Source organism: Talpa occidentalis, unplaced genomic scaffold, assembly GCF_014898055.3.
Source record: "Talpa occidentalis isolate TD23 unplaced genomic scaffold, MPIMG_talOcc4v2.1 talOcc4.4, whole genome shotgun sequence".
Classification (NCBI taxonomy): Eukaryota; Metazoa; Chordata; class Mammalia; order Eulipotyphla; family Talpidae; genus Talpa; species Talpa occidentalis.
The window spans coordinates 118,165,658-118,187,725 of NW_023604295.1; the positions used below are offsets into that span (position 1 = coordinate 118,165,658).

Consider the following 22,068-nt stretch of genomic DNA (forward strand, 5'->3'; position numbering starts at 1 on the left):
TGGAGACTTGTGGTTTCCAAAAACATGGTTGACATCTATGAATAACTAGAAAAAGTCTTCTGATTCTTTAGTTAGTTTTAAATGCTATTAGACTATGTAATTTCAAGTAATCTTCTAATTATAATTTTCTACTTTTGAAATACTGGTTCATAAAAAATGAAATCTCCATGAATCAAAAACACTATCCACTGACAGCATGGCAGAGAATGACACTGAAAATCAGGGTTACAAAAGACACTTCTGAAAATCATTGTTTCATATCTTTAATACTGCCTTCAAAGGTCTGGCACTATTCAACTATCTCAGTGTACTTAGAAATATAAAATAATTATAGTCGGAACAGTTACTCTAATCTAAGCAGGTAATTCCTATGGCAGTATTTGTTTACTCAGAACATATTTTCATTTCAAATATATGTAAAATTTCTCACAAAGTCAGAACATAACTCACAGTTGAACAGAAACCTCAGTGTTTAAATGTCAACATTCAGTAAAATAGATACTACATATTAGTCGACTTTGAATACAAATAATTCACTCAACTAAACGGGATATAACTTCTAGCTTCTGTTAAAAGTGAAAAAGTCATTTTTCATTTGAAGTCTGACCAAAATAAACTGGTCAAGTGCAAGATTACTATATCATGGTACAAATTACACTAGACTAACATATCTGTTAGAGATTTGGTTGCAGATGTAACTATATTTGGGGAACCAGATGACCCTTAACTAGGGGGTAATGAGAGAGAAACAGCATACCATGGATCAAGCCCCCATTTTTATTACTTCATTGATAACAATGCCTATTTTATTTACTGAAGAATGTTTTATGCATTGGAGATATACTTCTTATTTTATGATGCTAGTCACTGGTGAAAAAAAGAGGGGCAAACTAACACAAATCCATTTTTTGTAAGGTTATTTAACCATTGATTGGGAATGGAATGACTTCATTTTCTGCTCTGAAAACAACCTATCTTTTTTTAAGTATTGCCTTGCCAATTTATCTTTGACAAGTGATTAAGATAAATGATCTCCTGAATTTATAAATAAAAATATGTAAATAAGAATATATATACATAAATATATATATTCTGAGAAGTTATGTCCCATGATCTTACCCATATTTTTGATTCAAAACATAACTAAATTCTCAATAAAATGGCATTAATTTTAAATTTTAAACTTAAATTATCCTTACTGTACTCATTCTTCTTATTTTTACATTTATTTCCATAAATACTCAAATTAAAAAACAAAAATTCCCAATCTTGAAACCAACTTACAATGAAGCTCTGAGGTTAATTTATAACTTTTAAAATATTTTGTTAAAATGTAAAAACCCTTAAATTACAAACAAAAAAATGTATAATTTTATACTATATATCTAATTTATTTTTTTAAAAAAATATTCTGAATTGTTTTTATACAAGTAATCAAGTGTAATTTTTTCAAATGAAACTTCTTTATAGGCTAGAAGAGAGTATGTGGTATTGCCCTATTAAAAATCAATACAAATTTAATTTTCTTATGCTGGTACTTCAACTATTTCAAAGTAGTCATTTGGTAGGATCACGTAACTTCTCTCTGATACGTCATCTTTCTCTTTCTGGAAGTGTACAACCTCCTTTAACTTTTCAAGTTGCCGTTCTTGTCTTCTGCACCTCTGCTGTGCAGTCTTGAGCTTTTTTCTGAGTTTTTCCACTTGTTGTTCGAGCTGATGAATTCTTTTTCTCTGGTGCATTGTATCTTCCACAGTATAGTTATGATCACAGAAAACTGAAAGATTATCTGGGGTCTGAAGAGGAGGCATCAGTATTCCAATAGCAGCATCAACCTGGGAAATAGGAGGTGTCAAAGGAGTCGGGGGAAGTTGTTCCTGTGGCTCCAGAAGATCTTCCTTCTAAACAATAATGCAGAGCAGGTTTGAATTTAGTAACTAGAAAGAACAGTTTAAAAGAATTCATCCATGAAATTTAAGAATACTAGATACTTTCTGTGCCTCCTTGGGAGATATACACCAAAATGAGAAAACAGATTAAGTATACTTTTCCATTTGAACTATATGGGAGGCAAGAAAGAGACAGAGTGACTAGTAAGATTTAATTAAATACTAAGAACTTAAAACCAAGAGGAAAAATACTTTGAAACTGAACTGTGACTGATAAAGAAAGATCAAAACTTATCAACATACAGTAAGGGGTACTGTACAGTCTGATCTTAAAGTAAATTACAATGTGATACTGAGTTTCTCAGTGTGAGGCTTAGTTTATGAAACTGCAGTTTGTATTTTTCAAAAGTCTATAGTATGATGTGGTTTTTTACTATCATTTACTTTTTTGATACTAGAATTGGATACCGAATTTTCCAAATTTTCTACAGTGAACACATTAATTACATAAATAGAAACAGCCCCATATTTTAAGACACATTACCTTGTCATGTGGTTCAGTACAGAGAAATATTGTGGGCACAGCATTCTCCTTCAGCAACTTGTTGTTGCACTCCCTCTTAAAGCAGTCTGGAGTAAAGTGTTCTGAACAAATACTACTGTACTTGGTGGGCTTAAAGTTTTTTCTTCTGACAGCTGCCTCCCATTTTTTACAAAGACTGGGTCGAGTGAGAGGAAACCTAAGAATAAGACATGCTTCAGTTCTTTAACCTTATTATTATTATCATCATTTTAAAGCATTCAAACTTTCCCTTTTAGGAAAGAACTATCTTACACTAATATTAACACACTAAGTAAGGTGTAGCTGATTAAAACACTACCACTACTCTCTATCTCATTTATTAATGTTTAACTTTTCATAATGAAGACACTAAAAAGTTTCAAGGGAAATCCAACTTAGAGGATGAATCAATATATTTTCTCAGTGATTTTCTGTGTATTGTAAAACAAAACTGCTGAGAAATTTCTACCTGTGTACTGAGAAATAGAAGCTTGTAGATATTTTAGAATAAGTCTGACAATTATGAGTTAATCAAACTATAGTCAAATCATGATAAATAAAATTATTTTATTTACCCCTTAATTATGTCCACAAGGCTCAGAAAATGGGGGTTAGGAAGCATTTAAATTTACTGTGATTTTACATTCCAGGTCAAGGACTGAATAAGCCAGAGGAATGGGAAGAAGTCAAAGAAGGATGTTTCAAATCTATGTTGTAGAGTTTTTCTACCATATAAAGTGTGCTAAAGCTTAACTACTGGAATCATCAGTATCTAACTGATATTTATGACAGTCTCTTTTCTTTGCCCAGCAAAGCTCTTCCCATTGCCACCACAGAGAAAGCAGGGAAAGAGGTACACCTGTAGCATCCCTGCTACATACAGAAGAAATGGCCTCTAGAAAGAAGTACCGTCTATGGTAGCAATCACTGGTAAAATTCAGCACCCAGGACCTGTTGGCTCAAGGATTTCAAATGTTCAGGTTGTTTGTGGGGTTCTATCAAGATCTTTCTCACTGCTCCCAAAACCAGGGTTTTTTAAAAATTAAACTTTTTATTTTTTTACATCGTTGTTCATTTTGTACAATATTTCATTTATTTCCTCAGGTGTCCCCATAAATCTCCCACCACATTACTGGTGAACCATCACCATAGTCCCTCGTGCTCTTCCCTTCCCTGTTATGGCCCCTCTCCCTTTTCCTTCTCTGCTGGATGCTTTAGATTTACCTTAAAAAACAAAGAAACAGGGCCTCCCCGGTGGCGGTGGCGCAGTGGTTGAACGCTGGGTTGTGAAGCTGCCCGCAGCCTCTGCAGCGCCCACTGGATCCCCGGCTGCTCCCCGGCCACCGGGTGAGGGTCCCACATGGCGCGCAGACTCTCTCCTGCCGCCCGCTGCTCCCCGCAGCAGTGTCCTTCGGTCCTTCTGCCTGCTCTGCTCCCCGCTCTGGCTCTGGTGAATTCTCTCACCCTCCCGCGCTTCTGACTGTACCCAGTGCATGTATAAACAAAAAACAATTAAATAAACAAACAAATAAATAAAACATGCCTCTATTAAAAAACAAACAAACAAACAAACAAACAAACAAAACCCCCCTCGGTTCTTTAATATAAAGGATGAATTGCAGGCTAGCCCTTCTTTCCATTTACTCCACTGTTTAACATCCAGCAGAAACACGGTATTTGTTGTGTGAATGTCATTCTTAACTTGTTTCCAGTGCCAGGGGAGGGTTTTTCATATTTTCAGATTCTCTGCCAAGTCATTAGAAATAGGGGAAGAAGGAAGTAAAGAGATGAGTGTGATTGTGTAATCATTCCGTGCCTATTCCCAGACTTTGAGAGAACTGAATCCTGGAAGTGTTAAGTGTTCTTTCCACTGGGGGGGGGGGGGGGGGCGGGAATGGCATCAATTATCTCAAGATCTCTCCACCTGACATTTACTAAGGTTTCTTTGACATAATACTGGAAATTTTTTTATGCATTCTGTCCTGGATCCACAAAGTTTTTTGTTTTGTTTTGAGTAACCAGAATCTGCAGAAAGGTTGCAATTTTTTTTCCAGCAAAGCTAACTTGTCACATTTTCTCTCCCCTTGATACCAACACAGCATACAAATAGTGGTAGTAATTTTTGCTACTTATTTCAGAGTCTGTTTTTGCATAACTTCCATAGGGATTTTGTCTGTTTTAACAAAAAAATTGGACGTGAGTTTGATTGTGTGGCTTTGTGTGGAGTTCTTCCAGAAAGTTGAAAAAGAGCTGAACCAAGAAGAGGAGAACCTGTTTGCCTTGTTTGTAGGGTTCCAGAGACCTCCAAAGAAGGTGAGGAAGCTTGCCTCCATTGGCAGGACTGGACAACCCGGCCAACGAAAATGCCCTGGTACCCTCGAGAAGAGGAAAGCCCAGGTGGAGTCTGATGAGACCAACTTTATACCTGAAGCATACATCGACTGGATGCCACCGGTTCGCTCTGATCCTGTATGGAATATTTCAACAAAGCCAGCTAAAAACTGCTGTTAGTTATTTCTACCCTGTGATTTTATGCAAAAAAAAAAAAAAAAAATAGGAAAAATGGTTTAAAAGTAGATTTAGTTTGCAAACTTTTGCTTTGCTGTTAAAAGTTTGGGATCAAGGTTGAGAAAATTTGTGTTTTTACATCAGTTGAACCATTTTAAGATTTTTTTTTTTCCTGTAATTTTTACATATCTGCTGTCTTGTTTTGGCTAATGCCTCCAGATTTTTTTTTGGCTCAAACTGATGAACTATTTTTCCTGGAGTGGAGGACTTTTGCTTTCCACAATGGACAAATACCTGGAGAGACTGGTTTTCTTTCACACTGTAACCTGACAAAATGTTCATCTGAGACTGCATCCCAACCTCCATATATTCGATCTTCATCACCATGGAAATGGTGGCAAAAAGTGAAAGGGGGGAATTGTTAGGGGGGAAAAGGATGTCCCAAAGCTAATTCCATATAGGTTTTGTGGACTCCACCCCCACCCCAGGTCAAAGTCAAAGACACTGGTAACTCCAAATCCCATCACCACCAAAGGGAAGGTGGCTGGGACCTGAGGGTGGGGTTAAGCAGCCAGGTGGATATAAAAGGCAGACACGTGGGCTCTGGAGGATCCCCCATTTTTGGCTCTCCGCCAGCTCGCAGCCGTCTGTCCGGCCAGCTCTGAGAGTGACTTTGGGTTGGTTTCCAGGTCCTCGGGTCTCGGGTAGGACGCATTAAAAACTTTATTTCCCTATTTTCTCCCTGAGTTGTACATTTTCCTTATTTCTTTTTCTCTTGTAAATAAACCTTTTATTAACCCTTTTGTGTGTGTCTGGAGTAGAGTATTCATAAGTCCCTTTAAAGCGCGCGGGTGAGGACCCACAGCCAGGAACCCGTTTAATATCGGGGTTGCTCTATAACATAGGCACTCTCATTTCATATTACATCAAGCATATAAAAATGCATCCACTTCCCGTTACTCATAAACAGTGTCCCACAAAAATAAATAAATAAATTGAAGGATTATTTAAAAGTTTACTTTTCTAGGTATTGGACTTTCAGTAATCCATTTATTGTGCCACTTATTGGCTCGAATTTCTTAAGTTATCGGACATTTATAGGTTTTTTTTTTTTTATAGAGGCATGTTTTATTTATTTGTTTGTTTGTTTGTTTTGTTTATACATGCACTGGGTACAGTCAGAAGCGGGGAAGGGTGAGAGAATTCACCAGAGCCAGAGCGGGGAGCAGAGCAGGCAGAAGGACTGAAGTACACTGCTGAGGGGAGCAGCGGGCGGCAGGAGAGGTCTGCGCGCCATGTGGGACCCTCCTTCGGTGGCTGGGGAGCAGCCGGGGATCGAACCAGCACCAGAGGCTGCGGGCAGCTTCGCAACCCAGCGCTCAACCGCTGCGCCACCGGGGAGGCCCTATCGGACATTTATAGTCGGGAATTCTTGCAAAAAAAAAAAAGCTAATATAAATGCAGTCAAATTTGTAAGTACTGAACGTGGCTGCATGAAAATGCCATCGTGTCCTATTTTGTAGCTAGCTGCTTATCATTGAAGCATTTCCACTTCGCAGGGATCCCCACCCCCCACCCCCGGTTTTCAAGAGAACTTTTTCCAGGACTCTAACTGCAGCACCTTGTGGATAAAACAGCTTTGAAAGCTGTGGGTCAGCTTCTTCTTTAAGGGCGTCCTCTAGGCGCCCCAAATAGCTCACACTGTCCTTTATTATGGCACTTGACAATGGTCCTGATCATTATTCCCCATGTTATTAATACCGTCTACTGAAAAGGTAACTACTCATCTTGGCAGTACCAACGCTTTCTCAAAAACTGAGCGGTCCTTAAAACTTGGTTCCTAGAAATTGGGTCAAAAACATGCTTCCCGCAATCCTGGCCCCAAATCAATCCTTGACTGCATTGCCGCTGACTTCTGCACAGCAAGAACGAAAACGGGGCGAACCCCACTTTTCTTTTTTTCTTTCTTTAAAATATTTATTTATTTCTGCATACAAGAACTGTGGTACAGGCCAGAGATGCGGGGGTAGGGGAGTGAGAGGATTCATCAGAGACAGAGTGGGGAGCAGAACAGGCAGACTGACTGAAACACACTGCTGGGGGAGCAGCAGGTGAGACAGGAGAGGTCTGCCGCGCCATGTGAGTTGCTCCCAGGCTGGCTGGGGTATCGAACTCGCGCGGCAGAGGCTGCGGGTTGCTTCATAGAGCGGTGCTTAACCCCTTGTGCCACCAGGGAGGCCCGAACCCCACTTTTCAAAGGTCTTTGTTTCTATTTCAAATCTACTACGGAGTAATCCCCACCTAGCGCCTCCGTGACCCAGGTGGCGAAACCAGGCGCCTCCTGGCCCGTCACCCGACGACCCTCGGGGCCTCCAGCACCGCGCGCGGGCCGGGAACGCGCCGCCCAGGGCAGCCAGGGACTGCCGCGCCGGGGACCGGATTCCCAGCGCGAGAAACGGTCGCCACGGCAACGCGCACGGAGCACTCTCGCCGCCGGCCGCCGAGAGCCCGCTCCACCGCCCCCCCAGGCGGGCACGCCCCCCGCGCCGGCCCGCCGAGACCCCGGGGAGCGTCCGGCCGCGCCCCGCCCCCGGCCCCGCCCCCGCTGGGTCTCGCGCGGACACACGCCTGGCTCCGCCCCCGAGCCGAAACGGCCGCGCGCCCCCAGCCCCTGCAGGGACCGGCCCCGCGAGGCGCGCGGGCCACTTACTTGTGGAACGAGACGGGCTTATCCTTATCGTATCGGTTCTTGCAGCCGTAGGCGGAACAGGACTGCACCATCCTTCCGGTTCTCAGTCACTTCACCCCTGCCGCCCCTGCAGGCAGGGGAAGCTGCTCTCTCTGTCGCTGGGCTCGGCTTGGACACCCTGGCTTCTTCTGTAGCTTTGGTCAACAGTTCCAGGGATGATAGCTTCACTGGGGGGTAGGGGGCGACTAATGTGCCCGTTTTTTTGTTTGCATTAGCAGAAAGACCGCAGCCTTCGCCCGTCTCCCATCTCCAAGATGGCGGAGGCAGCTTCAACCTCACCTCTCGCGAGGGGTTCGTCCCACTGTTTCTGATTAGCCCTGAGGTCAGAGGTAACGTTCCTTGGAAAGCAGGCTATTGGCTGGCGCGCCGGCTTGTCGCGCGGAGGACTCGACGTTGCGGAAGTGGGCGGGGCCTCCGAGTTTGCCTCCGGAAGAGAGAGAGAGGAACTGCTTGGGGGAAGTGGCGAAGGGCGATGTGAGTCCCGCGCTAGCCTCGCGCCGCCGGTGGTGTTTCTTTGGATTAATTCATCGGAGGTGGTTTAGGGTGGGGATTAGTACGGTGTGTTGGGTCATCTATTAGGTCGAGTGGACTAAGGTCTGGTGTAAAGCGGAGGCCATTGAGCGTTAACGCCCTTTTCTTTAAAAGGACAGCCACGGATGACGTCTGTTTTGTGAAACTTCGTGGACTTCTTCCCCAGATTTACTCTTCACCCCATTAGCCGTCTCTTCGGGGGTACCGCGTCCCTGTGAGGTCAGGCGCGCGCACACACAGGCACTCACTGGCAGAACCTTTGGCTCCTGTTTGGGCTGTTCACTGCCGTGGTGCTCTCCAGGTGCTGGCTTGGCAATCGTGAACTGCCGCAGCGATTTTCACACCAGTTTTGCTCGTCCCGTTTTCCTCTCCGTTAATCAGAACCGGGAATGCTGGATAGAGGACCGCTGAGTAAAGTCATGACTGAAGTTTTCCCTGTCTCCGCCCCCTTCCCACCTTATGTTGGTGTTTCCCCAGAGTTCCATTCTCTGCCCTCCTCGTTGAAGTCAGTCCATGCCACGATTTCCTGAATCTCGTTTCTTGCATAAATCGCTTTTGTTTTCGATATTATCTGTGAGTTATCTATTCAGTTGCTTAAACCAGTAACCTTTGAGTCATCTTAGATTTCACTCTCTGCATCAGCTTAATTTATAGATTAAATAAATTCTCCGAAAATCCCTCCGTTTCCATTTCTCCGGTCGCTGTTTTTATTCAGACCCTCATGGTCTCTTAGCCTTGCCGCAACCCCTGTCTAAATATCCATTTCTACCCTTCTCCATTTTATCCTCGACAGAAACTGATTTCTCTCCCGTGCTTACATGTTTCAGAGGCTACCGCCTCTACCGGGGCAGAAATCCAGACTTCTTTTGGTGAGCCATAAAGTCATTTGGAATCAGGTACCTGTCATGCACTGTCATCTGCTTCCACTTGTCCTTAACTCTTCTCCAGTATTTTATGCAGAGAGTGGATTCTCTTATGGCTGCCTTAAACAGGATTTTCCTCTTGGCCTGAAATGCCCTTCCCTGACCTGGCCACCTGTAAAACGAGGCTTAAATTTTATGTTCTCCAGCATGCTTTTCTTACCCTCTTTCCCTAACCTTCCCAGTTTAGGCACCTCTCTTGTTCCAGTGAAAACGTGCACTTACCTCTATATACAGTTGTGAACCATATTGCAGTGTCTGTATACTGTTTGTCTTCCTCATCAAAACTGAGGTCTTGTTGAGGAAAATGTCTTAGTACTGTAACCCCAGCAGCTTGCAGTGTCTGCCTTAAATTAAGCATCCAGAAATTGTTGGTTGAATCAACCGGCCCCAGAAACCATGTGTCTAAAATATTTTCAGAGCCATATCCCTGTTCCAAAATAATAGTTCATTAGCATTTTCCCAGGTCCTGAAATGTTGTAATTACTGCTTTGTGATTTGCTGTACAATAAATATCAGAATATTGATAAATGCTTTGAACTGAAAAAAGTATATTTTTTAAAGTGAAACTTTTTTTTTTAAAGATTTATTTTATTTATTTATTTATACAAGCACTGGGTACAGTCAGAAGCGCGGGAGGGTGAGAGAATTCACCAGAGCATGAGTGGGGAGCAGAGCAGGCAGAAGGCTGCTGAGGGGAGCAGCGGGCGGCAGGGGAGGTCTGCGCGCCATGCAGGACCCTCCTCCGTTGGCTGGGGAGCAGCCGGGGATCGAACAGGTGCTGCAGAGGCCCCGGGCAGCCCCGCAACCCAGCACTCAACCGCTGCGCCACCGGGGAGGCCTGAAAAAAGTATATTTTAACCTGGAGTTTACTCAAATTCTTTACTCATCAATTGAGTCAACAAATACTGAAAATCTTCTGTGTTCTGTGCATGGTTCTAGGGGCGTGGGATACATAGACAAAAATTGCTGCCCTCATGGAGCAAATATTCTGCTGGAGATTGGAGGAAACTCAAACATATGTGACCACAGAGCATGTTATAAGGTGAAAGGTGCTATGTAGGAGTGAGGGGGTTGTTTTTGAAATACAGTGGCCATGATAGGCCTAATAGAGGGAGTGACCACTGGGCAACAATTTGGAGTTGGTGAGAGTTAGCTGTGAGGATATCTGGGGGAAAAAACTTGCAGGGAGAGCAAATGGTTAAGGCAAGGCTCCTGAGGCCCGGTGTCCCTGGCCTGTTCAAAGAACAGCAGCGAGGCCTGTGTGGCTGGAGCAGAGTGAGCTAGCAAGGCCAAATAGGAGATGAGGCCAGAGAAAGAAACGGACAAGGTCGTTTAGGGCTAATGTAAAGGACTTTGACTTTCACTGCAACACAGCGCTGGCTGCTTAACACAGGTGACACAATATTTTTAAATGACTGCTCTGCTGTGTTGTGTATAGAGAGCACATGTTAACTTAGAGGCAGAGAGACAAGACTGGTCGGACACTTTTGTGATCATGTGAGAATGATGGTGGCTCATGCCTGCATAATAACAGTGAAGGAGTATGAAGTGATCTCTTGTTCTCTCTCCTTTTAGCACTTAATAACCTTAGGTCTGGGAATATATTAGTTAGCAAGACTAGCATAGTCTTCGTAGAGTTTATATTTTAATGAGGGGGATGATGGTGAAGGACTAAGTGCCTTCACTGGTGGGTGAGGTATGGTGACAATACAGCTGAAGAGGTGTGGTCCTATACCTCTGAATCACAGTGTTATAAACCAGTGTTACCTCAGTAAAAAAAAAAAGCCTCCCTATTTTTATTGCTCTGTAATAAACAAGATTGTTGTACATACTCAGCTGTTTTTTTTTGGGGGGGGTTAGAATGCTGTAAAGGGATGAGTGAAAGGAGAGAGGGTCACTATCTACTTTTAGTGAGGGTAGTTAGGTTGCTGAGGAGGGAACAAATCTAGTAATGTGAAGAAAAAGGGTGCAGGGAGGCTGGGGAGAGCACTCCTGGAGTATGTGCTAAGTACCTGAGGCAGTAAAGAGTTTAATATTTCTAGGACTGGATGGCGCCTGTGGCTGTAGAATCCAGTGAACTGTGGGAGGAGGACATGATGTGAGGGTGAAGAAACAAGTTAAGTCCTGGGTTTCAATTTTAAGTGGAGCAGGCAGCCCCAGGCTGATTTTAGGTAGGGGAGACATGATCTAATGCCCCTGGTCTGGGGACCTTTCTAAAAGGTTACCCTGGCTATTACGTAGTAAAGTTTATCAGAGGGGGCAACAGTGCAAGTAAGCAGACCAGTTAAGAGCAGGCAAGTAAGAGGTGTTGGTAACTTGAGCTGAGGTGGCGGCAGCAAAGGTAGAACGGTTGAGTCTAGACATATGCCAGCCGTAGACATCCCAGGGCTTGCTGATGAGAAGGGGGAAGAATCCAGATATCAAGGGTGACTTCAGCTTGAGTTTTTATCTTGAGCATTTACATGGATGGATGGATGGTAATGCCTTTTACTGAATTGCAGATGACTTTTAGATCCCCAACAAAATAGGGATTGGAGTGATATGGGTGCTTTAGGAAGTGGGGGGAGGGGACAACAGGCAGAGGGGTTGTAGGACTGGGGAATGTCAAAAGAAAATATAAGATAGTTCCCACAGGTGGGGAATGCAAACTGCTGAGGACACGTTGGAGGATCACCAGCCAGGGTGGCATACTCTTGAGGTTTATTTCAAGTGAAACCAGCCACCTAGTGATTGTTTAGTTGGATTTCCCCCAGCCAAATTCTTTCCTTTGCTCCCCTTTCTTCTGGTTAGCTTTCCTTACACTGGAAATGAAATACACATTCTTACTCCTTGTGAAATATAATCCTGTTTCCTTCCTTCAAAATTTATGGGTAAATGGGTGAACGCCACATAATTTTTTAAAGATTATTTATTTATGCATAAAAGAACTGGGGTATAAGCCAGAGGTGCAGGGGGTGGGGATGGTGAGAGGATTCACCAGAGGCAGAGTAGGGAGCAGAATAGGCAGACCTACTGAAATACACTGCTGAGGGGAGCAGCTGGCGAGACAGGAGAGGTCTGCTTCGCCACGTGGGTCAGCTCCCTGTCCAGAGATCACACTCATGCCACAGTGGCTGGTGATAGCTTGATAGCGCTTAGACTTTTAACACCTCTGCCACCAGGGAGGCCTGACCTGCACATATTTTTTTAAAAATACTTAACTGAATGGTGAATTCTTTGTAAAACATCCCCTCAACCCAAACTAAATGTTCAACCCTAACCTCTAATTACAATTCCACTCTTACTATTCAGAACAGATTGTCCAACTTAAAATTTTCTTCAAAAAACAAAAACATTTCCACCTAATTAAAAAATACCTAAGTAAGGTTAATTAGAAATACAATGAGACATTGGATGTCCATGAGTGAAAAAGCCATTGTAACCATTACATTGAATGCGATTTCAGGAATTCTGAATTTTAAAGAACAATTATCAAAGAAAAAGGAACATAACACCAATTTTAAATTTTAGATATGTTGGCTTTTATTCAAAATAACTGCTTGACAAACTCTTAAATCACAAAGTTTGAACCAAATGGTCAATCCTTTGCAACAACTCTGTGAGGTAGGTATCTGCACAGCCACAGGGACCAATGCAGTTCATTCTTCCTAGAAAAGTTCCTCTTAAACAGAAAATTGCACTCGCTGAAACCACTGCTCCAGTGGACATTTAGAACAGATGTTTCCTCCATCTTGTTCCCCACAGAGCTGCCCAAATCATCATCTGCTCCTGGGGTTGGACCGTGTGTTTATTTGAAATTTACAGTATTGTTGTTTACAAAAATCCATAATGTTGCTTTGACTTACATACTCTTTAACTATGAATCAGAAGTGTTATTATGACGTTTAAAACACTGATTGCTTTATTCTCTCAGATCCCATCTCTATTGTCTATCAGTGATCAGTAAAGATGGCATCATAAGCAGATCTAAAATTCTGAAATGTATACATGTTCCCTTTTCAATTTAAAGAGACTTTATATCATACAGTGTTGTTGTATGTTACAAAATTTGGTACTATACACGTCTACCAGGAAAGTCTTGGAAGGAAAACTAAACATTATAATGAAGTTATTTTAACTAGAAATGCAACATTTGAAGCGGAACACATGCATGGAAAATTAAATAAATCCTTTCCAAAAATGATACTCCAATAGCCCCACACCAAATTTGTAACTGGTAGGAAATGTGTTTCTTGTCTGGTACATTTCAAGTTGGTGACTGATAAAATATTTTTCTGTGACGTGTACTACCCTATTAGACATTTGATTTGGAAGTGTAGAATTAGGATTCGTTAAGTCTTGGTACATTATCTTTCCAGACCTTTCTTCTTAGGAGTACCCAAGCTATCCTGCTCTTGTGTTGGGAAAGTCTTCCAAAAGATCCCCTTTTCATAATAGCTTTCAGTCTCTCTGAACCCATGTGTGAGTTACTGGTCTAATATTTCAGTTATTTGTTTGTATAAGTATCTTCAGGCAAAAATTTTTTTTATCTATAACAGATGCCATCTATGAAAAGGAAGGTGATATTCTGTCTCATTGACATAATTATCCTAAGAATAAAATGAAAAGTATGCAAGAATTTGCCTTAATTATAATGTGCTATTTTTAAACTTTGTTTTTCTCTGAGACAAAGTAACAGTTTTGTTGAGGCCCACATTAAAAAACACTGTTACTGATATTTCATTCATCTCATTAGTTGATGCCTAATCTAACTTGCGAGAATGAGAGATGTTTTCTTTTCCTCCCTATCTGTATATAGCGAGTTTCACTAATACACGAATGGACAGTATGAATATCAGTGATTGAGCTAACACTGACCCCGGGCATCAAAGAGTACCTTGCTGTTCACTAGTGAGCAGTGCCAGCTGAGGGAGTTAGCATTTCATAATACTTGTGGTTTTGATTTTTTCCCAGAAAACTGCAGAAGAAAGCCTTGGAGCCTTATGTTGGAGCTATCAGTAAACCAAGGTAAGTTTCCTGTTGCGTTACCTGGGATAACATTTGATCATTTGCATCAGACATGATAAACTGGGGCGCTACACTGCCATCTAGGGACAGTATTACAAAAGTGTCTGACTAGAGAAAACATATTTGCCCATTTATGGCTGCAGTTTGTCAGTAATTTCTCGTCAAATTTAATGTTCTAGTACCCTCCGAATATCTTTCATGCATACAGCCAGCCATGAATTTCTTGCCTCACAAATGCATGTTTGCAGTATTATCCAGGTTCCTAAAAAATAAGTTACTTTCCTATACTATTCCTATAGAAGGATCAAACTTGTTTAAATGTTGTAACTGAGACTATCAAGTGTGCTGACTAGAGATAAATATCGTACATCTATTAAGAACTTTTCTGTAAATCAGAATATGAAATCAGATAATAAAGTTCAAGTTTCTTTCACTTTCAGCTGATAACAAAGAATTATATCAGAATGGAAATAGTGAACTGCTCCAAATACATAAAGCCTAGGTATTACTAAAAGAAATACTGGCTTTTCCTCAATATTGTACAATAGTTTATTTTAACAAAAGTATTTAGATGAGTTTCAGCGATATATAGGTACTCACTGAAGGAAAAATTAGATAAAATGTACATTTAACAATATATATCCTTACTAAGATACTACTATACATCCAATTAATCTGAGTAATTTGGGGGAGAGAAGATATAAAAGCATCCCTTTTTATATAATTCCACATTTTCCCCAGAAGCTTTATAGACAACACAGAATCAAGATACAGTTGTAAATTACTGTTAGAAACTGTGACATAAAAATTCCAGTCATATATTGTTAGGCATTTGCCGGATGATGAATGTTTGTCATACAGTGGTTTTTAAGCTTGTAATATTCAAATACTTTATACTGTCATGGGTCCTTTTATCTGATTTTACACATTAGCTCATATTTTTGTAAACTCCTTTTTTTCACCTGTTTAATCTCTGTGTTATCACTTCTCGATACATAATAGAGATATAGATAAGCAACAAAAAGATGACAAAGAAATCATCTAGAAATCCTAGAATTCCAAACAAGGCTTCAGGTACAAAATCTAGAGGTGAGATAAGATAGAAAAAGGCTCCCATTAAACAAAGTATTATCCTGATACGGAACATCCAGAAAAGGCCCCCGACTGAAAACATTTCCCTGAATGCATGCCTCAGTAACGTGGGTAGATCCATAATTCTTTCCACAATCTGGTGGGGAAGAAACAAATATTATGATTTGGCACTATGTCAGACTTCAAAATACAATTTTCTTACAACATGCAGACAAATGCAGTTAGCATGACAAGAAGTTTCACATATTGAACACCATATTCCTAGATATGCATTTTATTTAAAAATAGTTCTTTGATTATTAGGTTTTATAAAATAGGTCTTACTGCGGATAACTGAAAAGCAATGTCAACAAACTTAAAATATATAGTAATACATATTTAATGAATAATGAGTAATACACAACTCAAGTATCTATAATTTGAGTTAATAAACCAAACACAGAATCTCATGTATTAGATTAGAATCTCAAGTCTCAGCTCTAAAGTCAGACTGATATGGGTTTGAAGTCTAAGTCAATCACACATTAGACTGGTGACCCTGGGAAAGTTATTTAACCTACTAGAAGAACTACAAGAGATACTGTGTATAAAATACCTTAATACGTTGCCAGATAGCCTATGAAAATATACATTAAAGACATCAACTTTGGTGGTTTTTACCATCTGCTACTAGCAGTGACCCTCCTTCTTGGCTTTAAGCAAATGTCTAATTACCACAAAAGTTTTGGGAATGCCAGGCCCTGACTAAAATGTGCAGAAACACATCAACCATTAGGCTTTCACATAATAAGCATAATTTTTCACAGCTGAAATTTAACAGATTACATTAATTTTTAAAATTGAAGGATGTAGAGAAACTGGAACCCTCAATATACTGTTGGTGGAAATGTACAGCTCCCTTGGAGCCAGTTTGGCAGTCCCTCAAACTGTTAAAAAGATTTATCAGAGCATCTACCAATTCCACAATTAGGCATATACCCAAAAGGAATGAAAATATGTTCACACAAAAACCGGTATACAAATGTCAATGGCAGCGTTATTCATAATAGCCAAATAGTGGAGGCAATTCACATACCCATAATGAATGGATAAACAAAATGTGGTATATTTGGCTATAAAAAGCAATGATGAAAATATCAAAATCAACAAACAACTATGAACCAGAGACACTCTATTGGGGGGGGGGGAGAAGGAGGGAATGGGGTCAAAATAAGGGGGTTGTAATTGTATGGGGAATATAAAAATAAAATTTAAATAAAAAAAGAAAATATAAGTTGGAATAAAGGAAAAATAAATTAATCAGGAAAAAAAAACAAAACCAATGATGTACTGAGATACATTACAGCATGGATGGACTCTGAAAATATATAAATTGAAATAAGCCAAACACAAAAGGCCATACATTGTATGATCATACTTATATGAAATGACAAAAAACCTGGAACTGCCAAATTTATAGAGAAAGTGAATTATTGGTTGCCAAGGACTGGGGAAAGGAAAAGAGAACCCGAAGGGACTGCTAAAGCTTTGTGGATGCTGAAAATATTCTAAAATTAAATAATGGTGATAATTATTTTTAGTCTATACTAAAAACTATTGAATGGTACACTTTAAACACTGCACTTTGATATGTAAGTTATAGCTAAATAAAGCTGTTTTTAAAAAAGGATTACCAATATCTGTTTGTATGACCTTGAAAGTCATTGTGTTCTTTGCAAATTACACATTTGTCCTGAATAGTTGTCATTTGATAATGTGATCCCTAAGGTCCCATGTAGTAATGAACGATCAAGACTCCTCAACATCAGCTCTTTTACCACTTTTCTCAGGGGTTGGCACATGCATGAAAAACTTACCAAAGGAAGTAAATCACTTCCTGTAGTCATTTTACTGCCTACAGTTCCGTTATTTTTAACAAAATGTAGAACTACAAAGCCAACTCTAGGTATGTATTTTATTTGTTTAAAAAGTGCCAAATAAGGGCCTCCCCTGGTGGCACAGCGGTTGAACGCTGGGCTGCAAAGCTGCCCGCAGCCTATACAGCACCAGTTCGATCCCCGGCCACCAGAGAGGGTCCCACATGGCAGGCAGACCTATCCTGCCGTGCCCGCTGCTCCCATCAGCAGTGTATTTCGTCGGTCTGCCTATTCTGTTCCCTGCTCTGGCTCTGGTGAATTCTCTCACCCTCCCGCACTTCTGACTGTACCCAGTGCTTGTAGAAATAAATAAATCAATCTTTAAAAAAAAAAAAAGTGCCAAATAAGTTGAGAGAGAGATGGAAACAACAATGGGAAGAATTGAGCCAGCGAGGGGAAAACAGTTTTAAAACAATGAAGGAAATCTTAACTCCCTTTGGAAAATGTGTTGCAAGAAAAATGATCTTTTTAGAATTACTTCCTATGTTATTTTCTACGGAGAAACATATTTAAAACAAAGCAGGTAAACAGGTTTCACAGTGGATGATAGATTAAATAGTCTAACCACTAGTCTTTTAAATATTTTTCTATCTTTTATCAGAGATACTTTGTTCACTTCTCATATGGCATCATTTATACAAAACTATGATAATTAGAAAAGAAATATGAAATTGGTTAATAAGATGTTTGCATATTAGTCTTACTTGCAATGAGGAGGAATTCATTAACATCACACACTAAGCTTTCTTACTCATTAAATAACTGACAGTTACAAAAAAAATGAGCAATGGTACATTTCCACTTAAAAATATGAATTACAGTGATTTTTTTTTAATTGTACTCGTAGTTCTTGAGTTTGAAACATGTAGTCCCTTAGCTACCACTGGGATATGTGGGGGGTGAGGGGGAAGCTGTTGGGTGAAGAACAGCAAGAGAGGCTTCCAAATAGCTGGAGGACAAGAATGATTGGATTAAATTTTTCTTGTTTATAGACATCAAAAATACTTGCCTGCTGTCATCCACAACAGTTAAAACTTATGTCCTTAAATTAGATGAAATCCGAGAACAAGGAATACATGCAAGGTAGCTCAAACGCATAGTTGTATAATACTGAAACATTAATAATTAACATTCTTGGCAGGGGTGGTTATAATCAGTTATTTTAAGGTAAACTCATTAATTTATTCAATAATCATTAGGGCCTTTATCCCAGGTACAAGATTTGGCACTATGAACATAGTAATAAGTTTTGTCCTCATGAAACTTTAGACTACTGGAAAATAGAAACAGGATTGGTGGTTTTGCTATTTGCTATGAAGGGCATATACAGAGGGTAATAGAAAATACCTCTGCTGATCCGGGAAAGGCTATCTGAGGAAGGTCTACTTAAGAACAACCTAGAAGTCAGCCATGGGAAGAGCAGAAGGCAGCATTCCAAAGAGGAAGGGTAAGAGTGGAAAGCATGACTGGAAAGGTAAGGAGTATATTCCCAGAGCTGTAGTAGTTAGGGAGAAGGCCATGGGGGAGAAGGCCAAGGGAGAACGGCACACGACCTTAGGGAGGGACAGACCAGCTCTTGCAGGGCCTTGTAAGCCACACCAAGGAGTTGAAAAATTGTACATTTTAAAACACAAGACCAGTGGCCTTATGTTTTTAAAATACCACTCTGGCTGCTGTGCAGTGGGAAAGAGTCTTAAGAGGCTCTTGTAATAGTTCTAAGTAAGGGATGATGGTGGCTTGGACTAATATGATGGATTCAGACACAGGATATTTTCATGAGGTAAAAATGACAGGATTCCCCCCCCTCTCCCCCCAGCAATGAGCAAGAAATCAAAATGAAGCTGAGTAAGAAAGAAGAGTTAACTCAGGTAAGGAGGGAAGCAGTTCATTATACATGTTTGTTAGGCATGTAAGTTTGAGATGCCTGTGGAACATCTAAGTGGACCTATAAATGAAGCAGCTGAATATACAAAGTCTAGTTTGCTGTCCGGGCATTGGTACTTAGTATATTTTGGTTTTTGAAGTACATGTTCAACATATACCTGGCTTCTAGAATTGTTAACAGTTTGAGAAAACTGGAACCAGTCAGCAAAATGTGATAGTTTTTAATCTGAGATGCCTTTTTTGGGGAGGAGGGTGATCAACTATAGAGTGCTCTTTAAAAATAGAATGTTTTCAAATATATAGCTGGACTAAAAGTACATGAAAAAGTGTTCAACATCACTAATCATAGAAATGCAAATCTAAACCACAATGAGATAGCACCTCATGTTACAATGTTACATGTTACATGTTACATGTTACATGTTACATGTTACAATGGCTATTATCAACAAAACAAGGGATAAGTGAGGGTCAGGATGTGGAGAAAATGGAACCCTTGTGTACTGTTGGTAGAAATTTAAATTGTAGCCACTCTGGAAAACAGTACAGAGGTTCCTCCAAAAATTTAGAAAATAGAAATACCATATGATCTAGCAATTTCATTTTGGGTATTTATCTTAACAAAAACACTTAAAATAAAAGACAAATGCACCCCCATGTTAACTGCAGCACTATTCACAATAGCCAAGATATGGAAGCAACTCAAGTGTCTGTTGATGGAGAAATAATTATGTACATACATACCCACACACACAAACACACATGAAGGAATATTATTCAGCCATAAAAAGAAATCTTGCCGTTTGCAACCACATGGATGAACCTTGAGGATACTGTGCTAAGTGAAGTAAGAAAGAGAAAAAGACAAAACCATATCTTATATGTGGCATCTAAAAAGAAAGAAAACTGAACTCAAGACAGATTGGTGGTTGCCAAAGGTGGTGGGGTGTTGGTGAAGTGTGGTCAAAAGTACCACCTAGGGATGCTGTACATCCTAGGGATGTATAGCATGGTGACCATAGTTAGTAATGTTATATATACAAAGGAAAAGACAGTAGACTTAAAAGAAAATGTGCAAGTGTGTGATAATTGATGTTAACATTGTGTTGATCATTTCACAATATATATAAATATTGAATCATATACTACACCTCAAACTATTATAATGTTATATGTTTATTATATTTCAATTTAAAAAACAGAACGCTTTTGAAGAGCTAAGATAATGTACCAAAACCTGGGTTACTAAAAGGACCATTTCAAACCAAGGGCAGGGTAAATAAAACAGAATAAAATACAACTATGGAATACTCTCTAGACGTTGTAGTTTTAAAATGCTTCATAAGATAACCTTATGTCAGAATTAAGGAATCTGTAATTTTATATTTCTCTTCAATTTTTCCTGTTGCTTTTATGCTGGAATCTCTTTCTGAAAGACTTTTCCCTAAGTATCTTTTTTAAAACAGAAATCTGTAGTCTTTGGGAATGCTATAATTCAGTGTTTGAAACAGTTTCTCCAACACATGCAATGAGATTTTTCAGTCAGAGAATATTTTTCATAAATCTTTCTTTACAATCGAGAAGTATCATTACATCATCACACTTGGCACTGCTAGCTGTAACATTACTTACAGATCTGGGTTGCCCTGAGAATCTCCGGTTGTAATCGTTAATATCTTGATGCAATGACACAACATCCTGAGACTGTTCATTTTCACCAAATACTGGTAGCAGTAACGTTACCTGTATGTTACAGAAAAAAACTGTCATACCTTTCTGCAGCATTGTTTTCATTTTGTATTATTCAATAGAATGAGAAAAGCTTCTGGATATGTATTTCACTCCTTTCTTTTAATAAAGGCAATACCGGGAAAAGTTATTATTGCCTTATAATAAAATCCAATGCAAGATATAATCTGAATGCCTATAAAATAAAATGGACACCTTATCCAAACAATGGTTCTATTAATTTCCAGTCCACACCAGGAATAAAGTCACTAGTTTTCTGAACTAACAGTTTTTTTAAGATATAAAAATGATGAGAAAACACTCAGGATCAAAGTGACATAAAAACATACACCCATGTGAGAGAGAAAAACAAGGGATTTCTCTTTTGGCATTAAAATCATGTTTCCTTATCCGCACTGGCATTTTATTTTTTGAATGTTACCAAACATAACTCTGAGGAAGTGTTAAGTTATTGCAAGAGCCAGCATTCTGCAACACAACACGTTTAACTATTTCCTCCACTGTAAAGGTAATGAGGACACAACGTCCAGGACTACTCCGCGGTAATGTGAAGATGTCGGCACCTTGAAAAACAAGTACCTTTTAAAATATAAAACCCTTGTAGAAATGGTCATGATGACTGTAAAATGAGATAAAAATAGGAAAGAATGATGAGAAATTTAGGTTTAAATCATCTAGCTATTCTTATTATCCTTCCTCAGCTCAACTGTAAAACCAAGGCTTCCTGCTGCTCAGAAGTTTTCTAAACAGCTAAACAAAGGAGTGACTAAGAGCAGCAGGTGGTGAAACGGTAGATATAGCCTGCCAATATTTATTACTCTTGTAATATTGAGCACCTATTGGAGGTTAGGCATTGAGCTAGGTGCAAGACATACCAAAAAAAATGAAGATATGACCTTGCCCCTGGGTGAACAAAGTACCCCAGAGAGAAGGGGAGACCTGTTCAACAGCTTGTCATAAGGCACTGTGGTAGGTGTTACAGTAGGTGCTTGAGAGTATGTACTTCTGTCTGGGGTGTCCAGAAAGCTTGAAACTTAAGCTTGCTCTGGAAATTCAGATAGGACAGCTAATGTGTTTGCATGTGCATTGAGGAAGAGAGTAGTGAGCATGTCCCAGTCAGAGGCAGCAGATAGGGATTATTTCCAGTGAAATAGGAAGTGGAGCAGGTACCTGTCACTTGTTCTGCCTCCAGGATGAATTACTCTAGTTAGAGAAGGAAAAGTTGTTATAATAAAACTTTATCTCCACCTTTCTAGCC

General features: G+C 40.0%; 3 protein-coding genes across 11 annotated transcripts in view; 1 reads left to right on the forward strand and 2 right to left on the reverse strand.

Moving 5' to 3' along the window:
• Window positions 1-1,200: 1,200 nt before the first annotated feature.
• Window positions 1,201-8,012, reverse strand: THAP1 (THAP domain containing 1). Its single transcript, XM_037526179.1, has 3 exons — window positions 7,670-8,012; window positions 2,434-2,629; window positions 1,201-1,901 (listed from the first exon to the last, which is right to left on the reverse strand). The coding sequence occupies exons 1-3, from the start codon at window positions 7,738-7,740 to the stop codon at window positions 1,527-1,529; spliced, it is 642 nt and encodes a 213-aa protein (XP_037382076.1). The 5' UTR covers window positions 7,741-8,012; the 3' UTR covers window positions 1,201-1,526.
• Window positions 7,630-22,068, forward strand: part of HOOK3 (hook microtubule tethering protein 3) — a 122,842-nt gene continuing 108,403 nt past the window's right edge. The window contains exons 1-4 of one of the 3 annotated variants that reach the window (XM_054700941.1): window positions 7,630-8,182; window positions 14,116-14,169; window positions 18,544-18,651; window positions 18,994-19,045. In XM_054700941.1, the coding sequence (XP_054556916.1) occupies window positions 19,013-19,045 (33 nt within the window). In that variant the 5' untranslated portion in view covers window positions 7,630-8,182; window positions 14,116-14,169; window positions 18,544-18,651; window positions 18,994-19,012. The remainder of the gene's footprint in view (window positions 8,183-14,115; window positions 14,170-18,543; window positions 18,652-18,993; window positions 19,046-22,068) is intronic. The other 2 variants (XM_054700942.1, XM_037526172.2) reach the window with 2 other exon arrangements.
• RNF170 (ring finger protein 170) overlaps window positions 12,678-22,068 on the reverse strand; it is a 35,456-nt gene continuing 26,065 nt past the window's right edge. For 6 of the 7 annotated variants that reach the window (XM_037526174.2, XM_037526173.2, XM_054700944.1 and 3 more), the window contains 2 exons: window positions 20,694-20,804; window positions 12,678-15,397 (listed from right to left, as the gene is read on the reverse strand). In XM_037526174.2, the coding sequence (XP_037382071.1) occupies window positions 15,128-15,397; window positions 20,694-20,804 (381 nt within the window). In that variant the 3' untranslated portion in view covers window positions 12,678-15,127. The remainder of the gene's footprint in view (window positions 15,398-20,693; window positions 20,805-22,068) is intronic. The other variant, XM_037526177.2, reaches the window with a different exon arrangement.

Coding starts and splice junctions, on each gene's coding strand:
- THAP1 (XM_037526179.1), bottom strand. CDS start 7,740: ATGGTGCAGTCCTGTTCCGCCTACGGCTGCAAGAACCGATACGATAAG. Junction 2,630..7,669: donor AAGCCCGTCTCGTTCCACAA/GTAAGTGGCCCG, acceptor TCTTATTCTTAG/GTTTCCTCTCACTCGACCCA. Junction 1,902..2,433: donor GTACTGAACCACATGACAAG/GTAATGTGTCTT, acceptor ATTATTGTTTAG/AAGGAAGATCTTCTGGAGCC.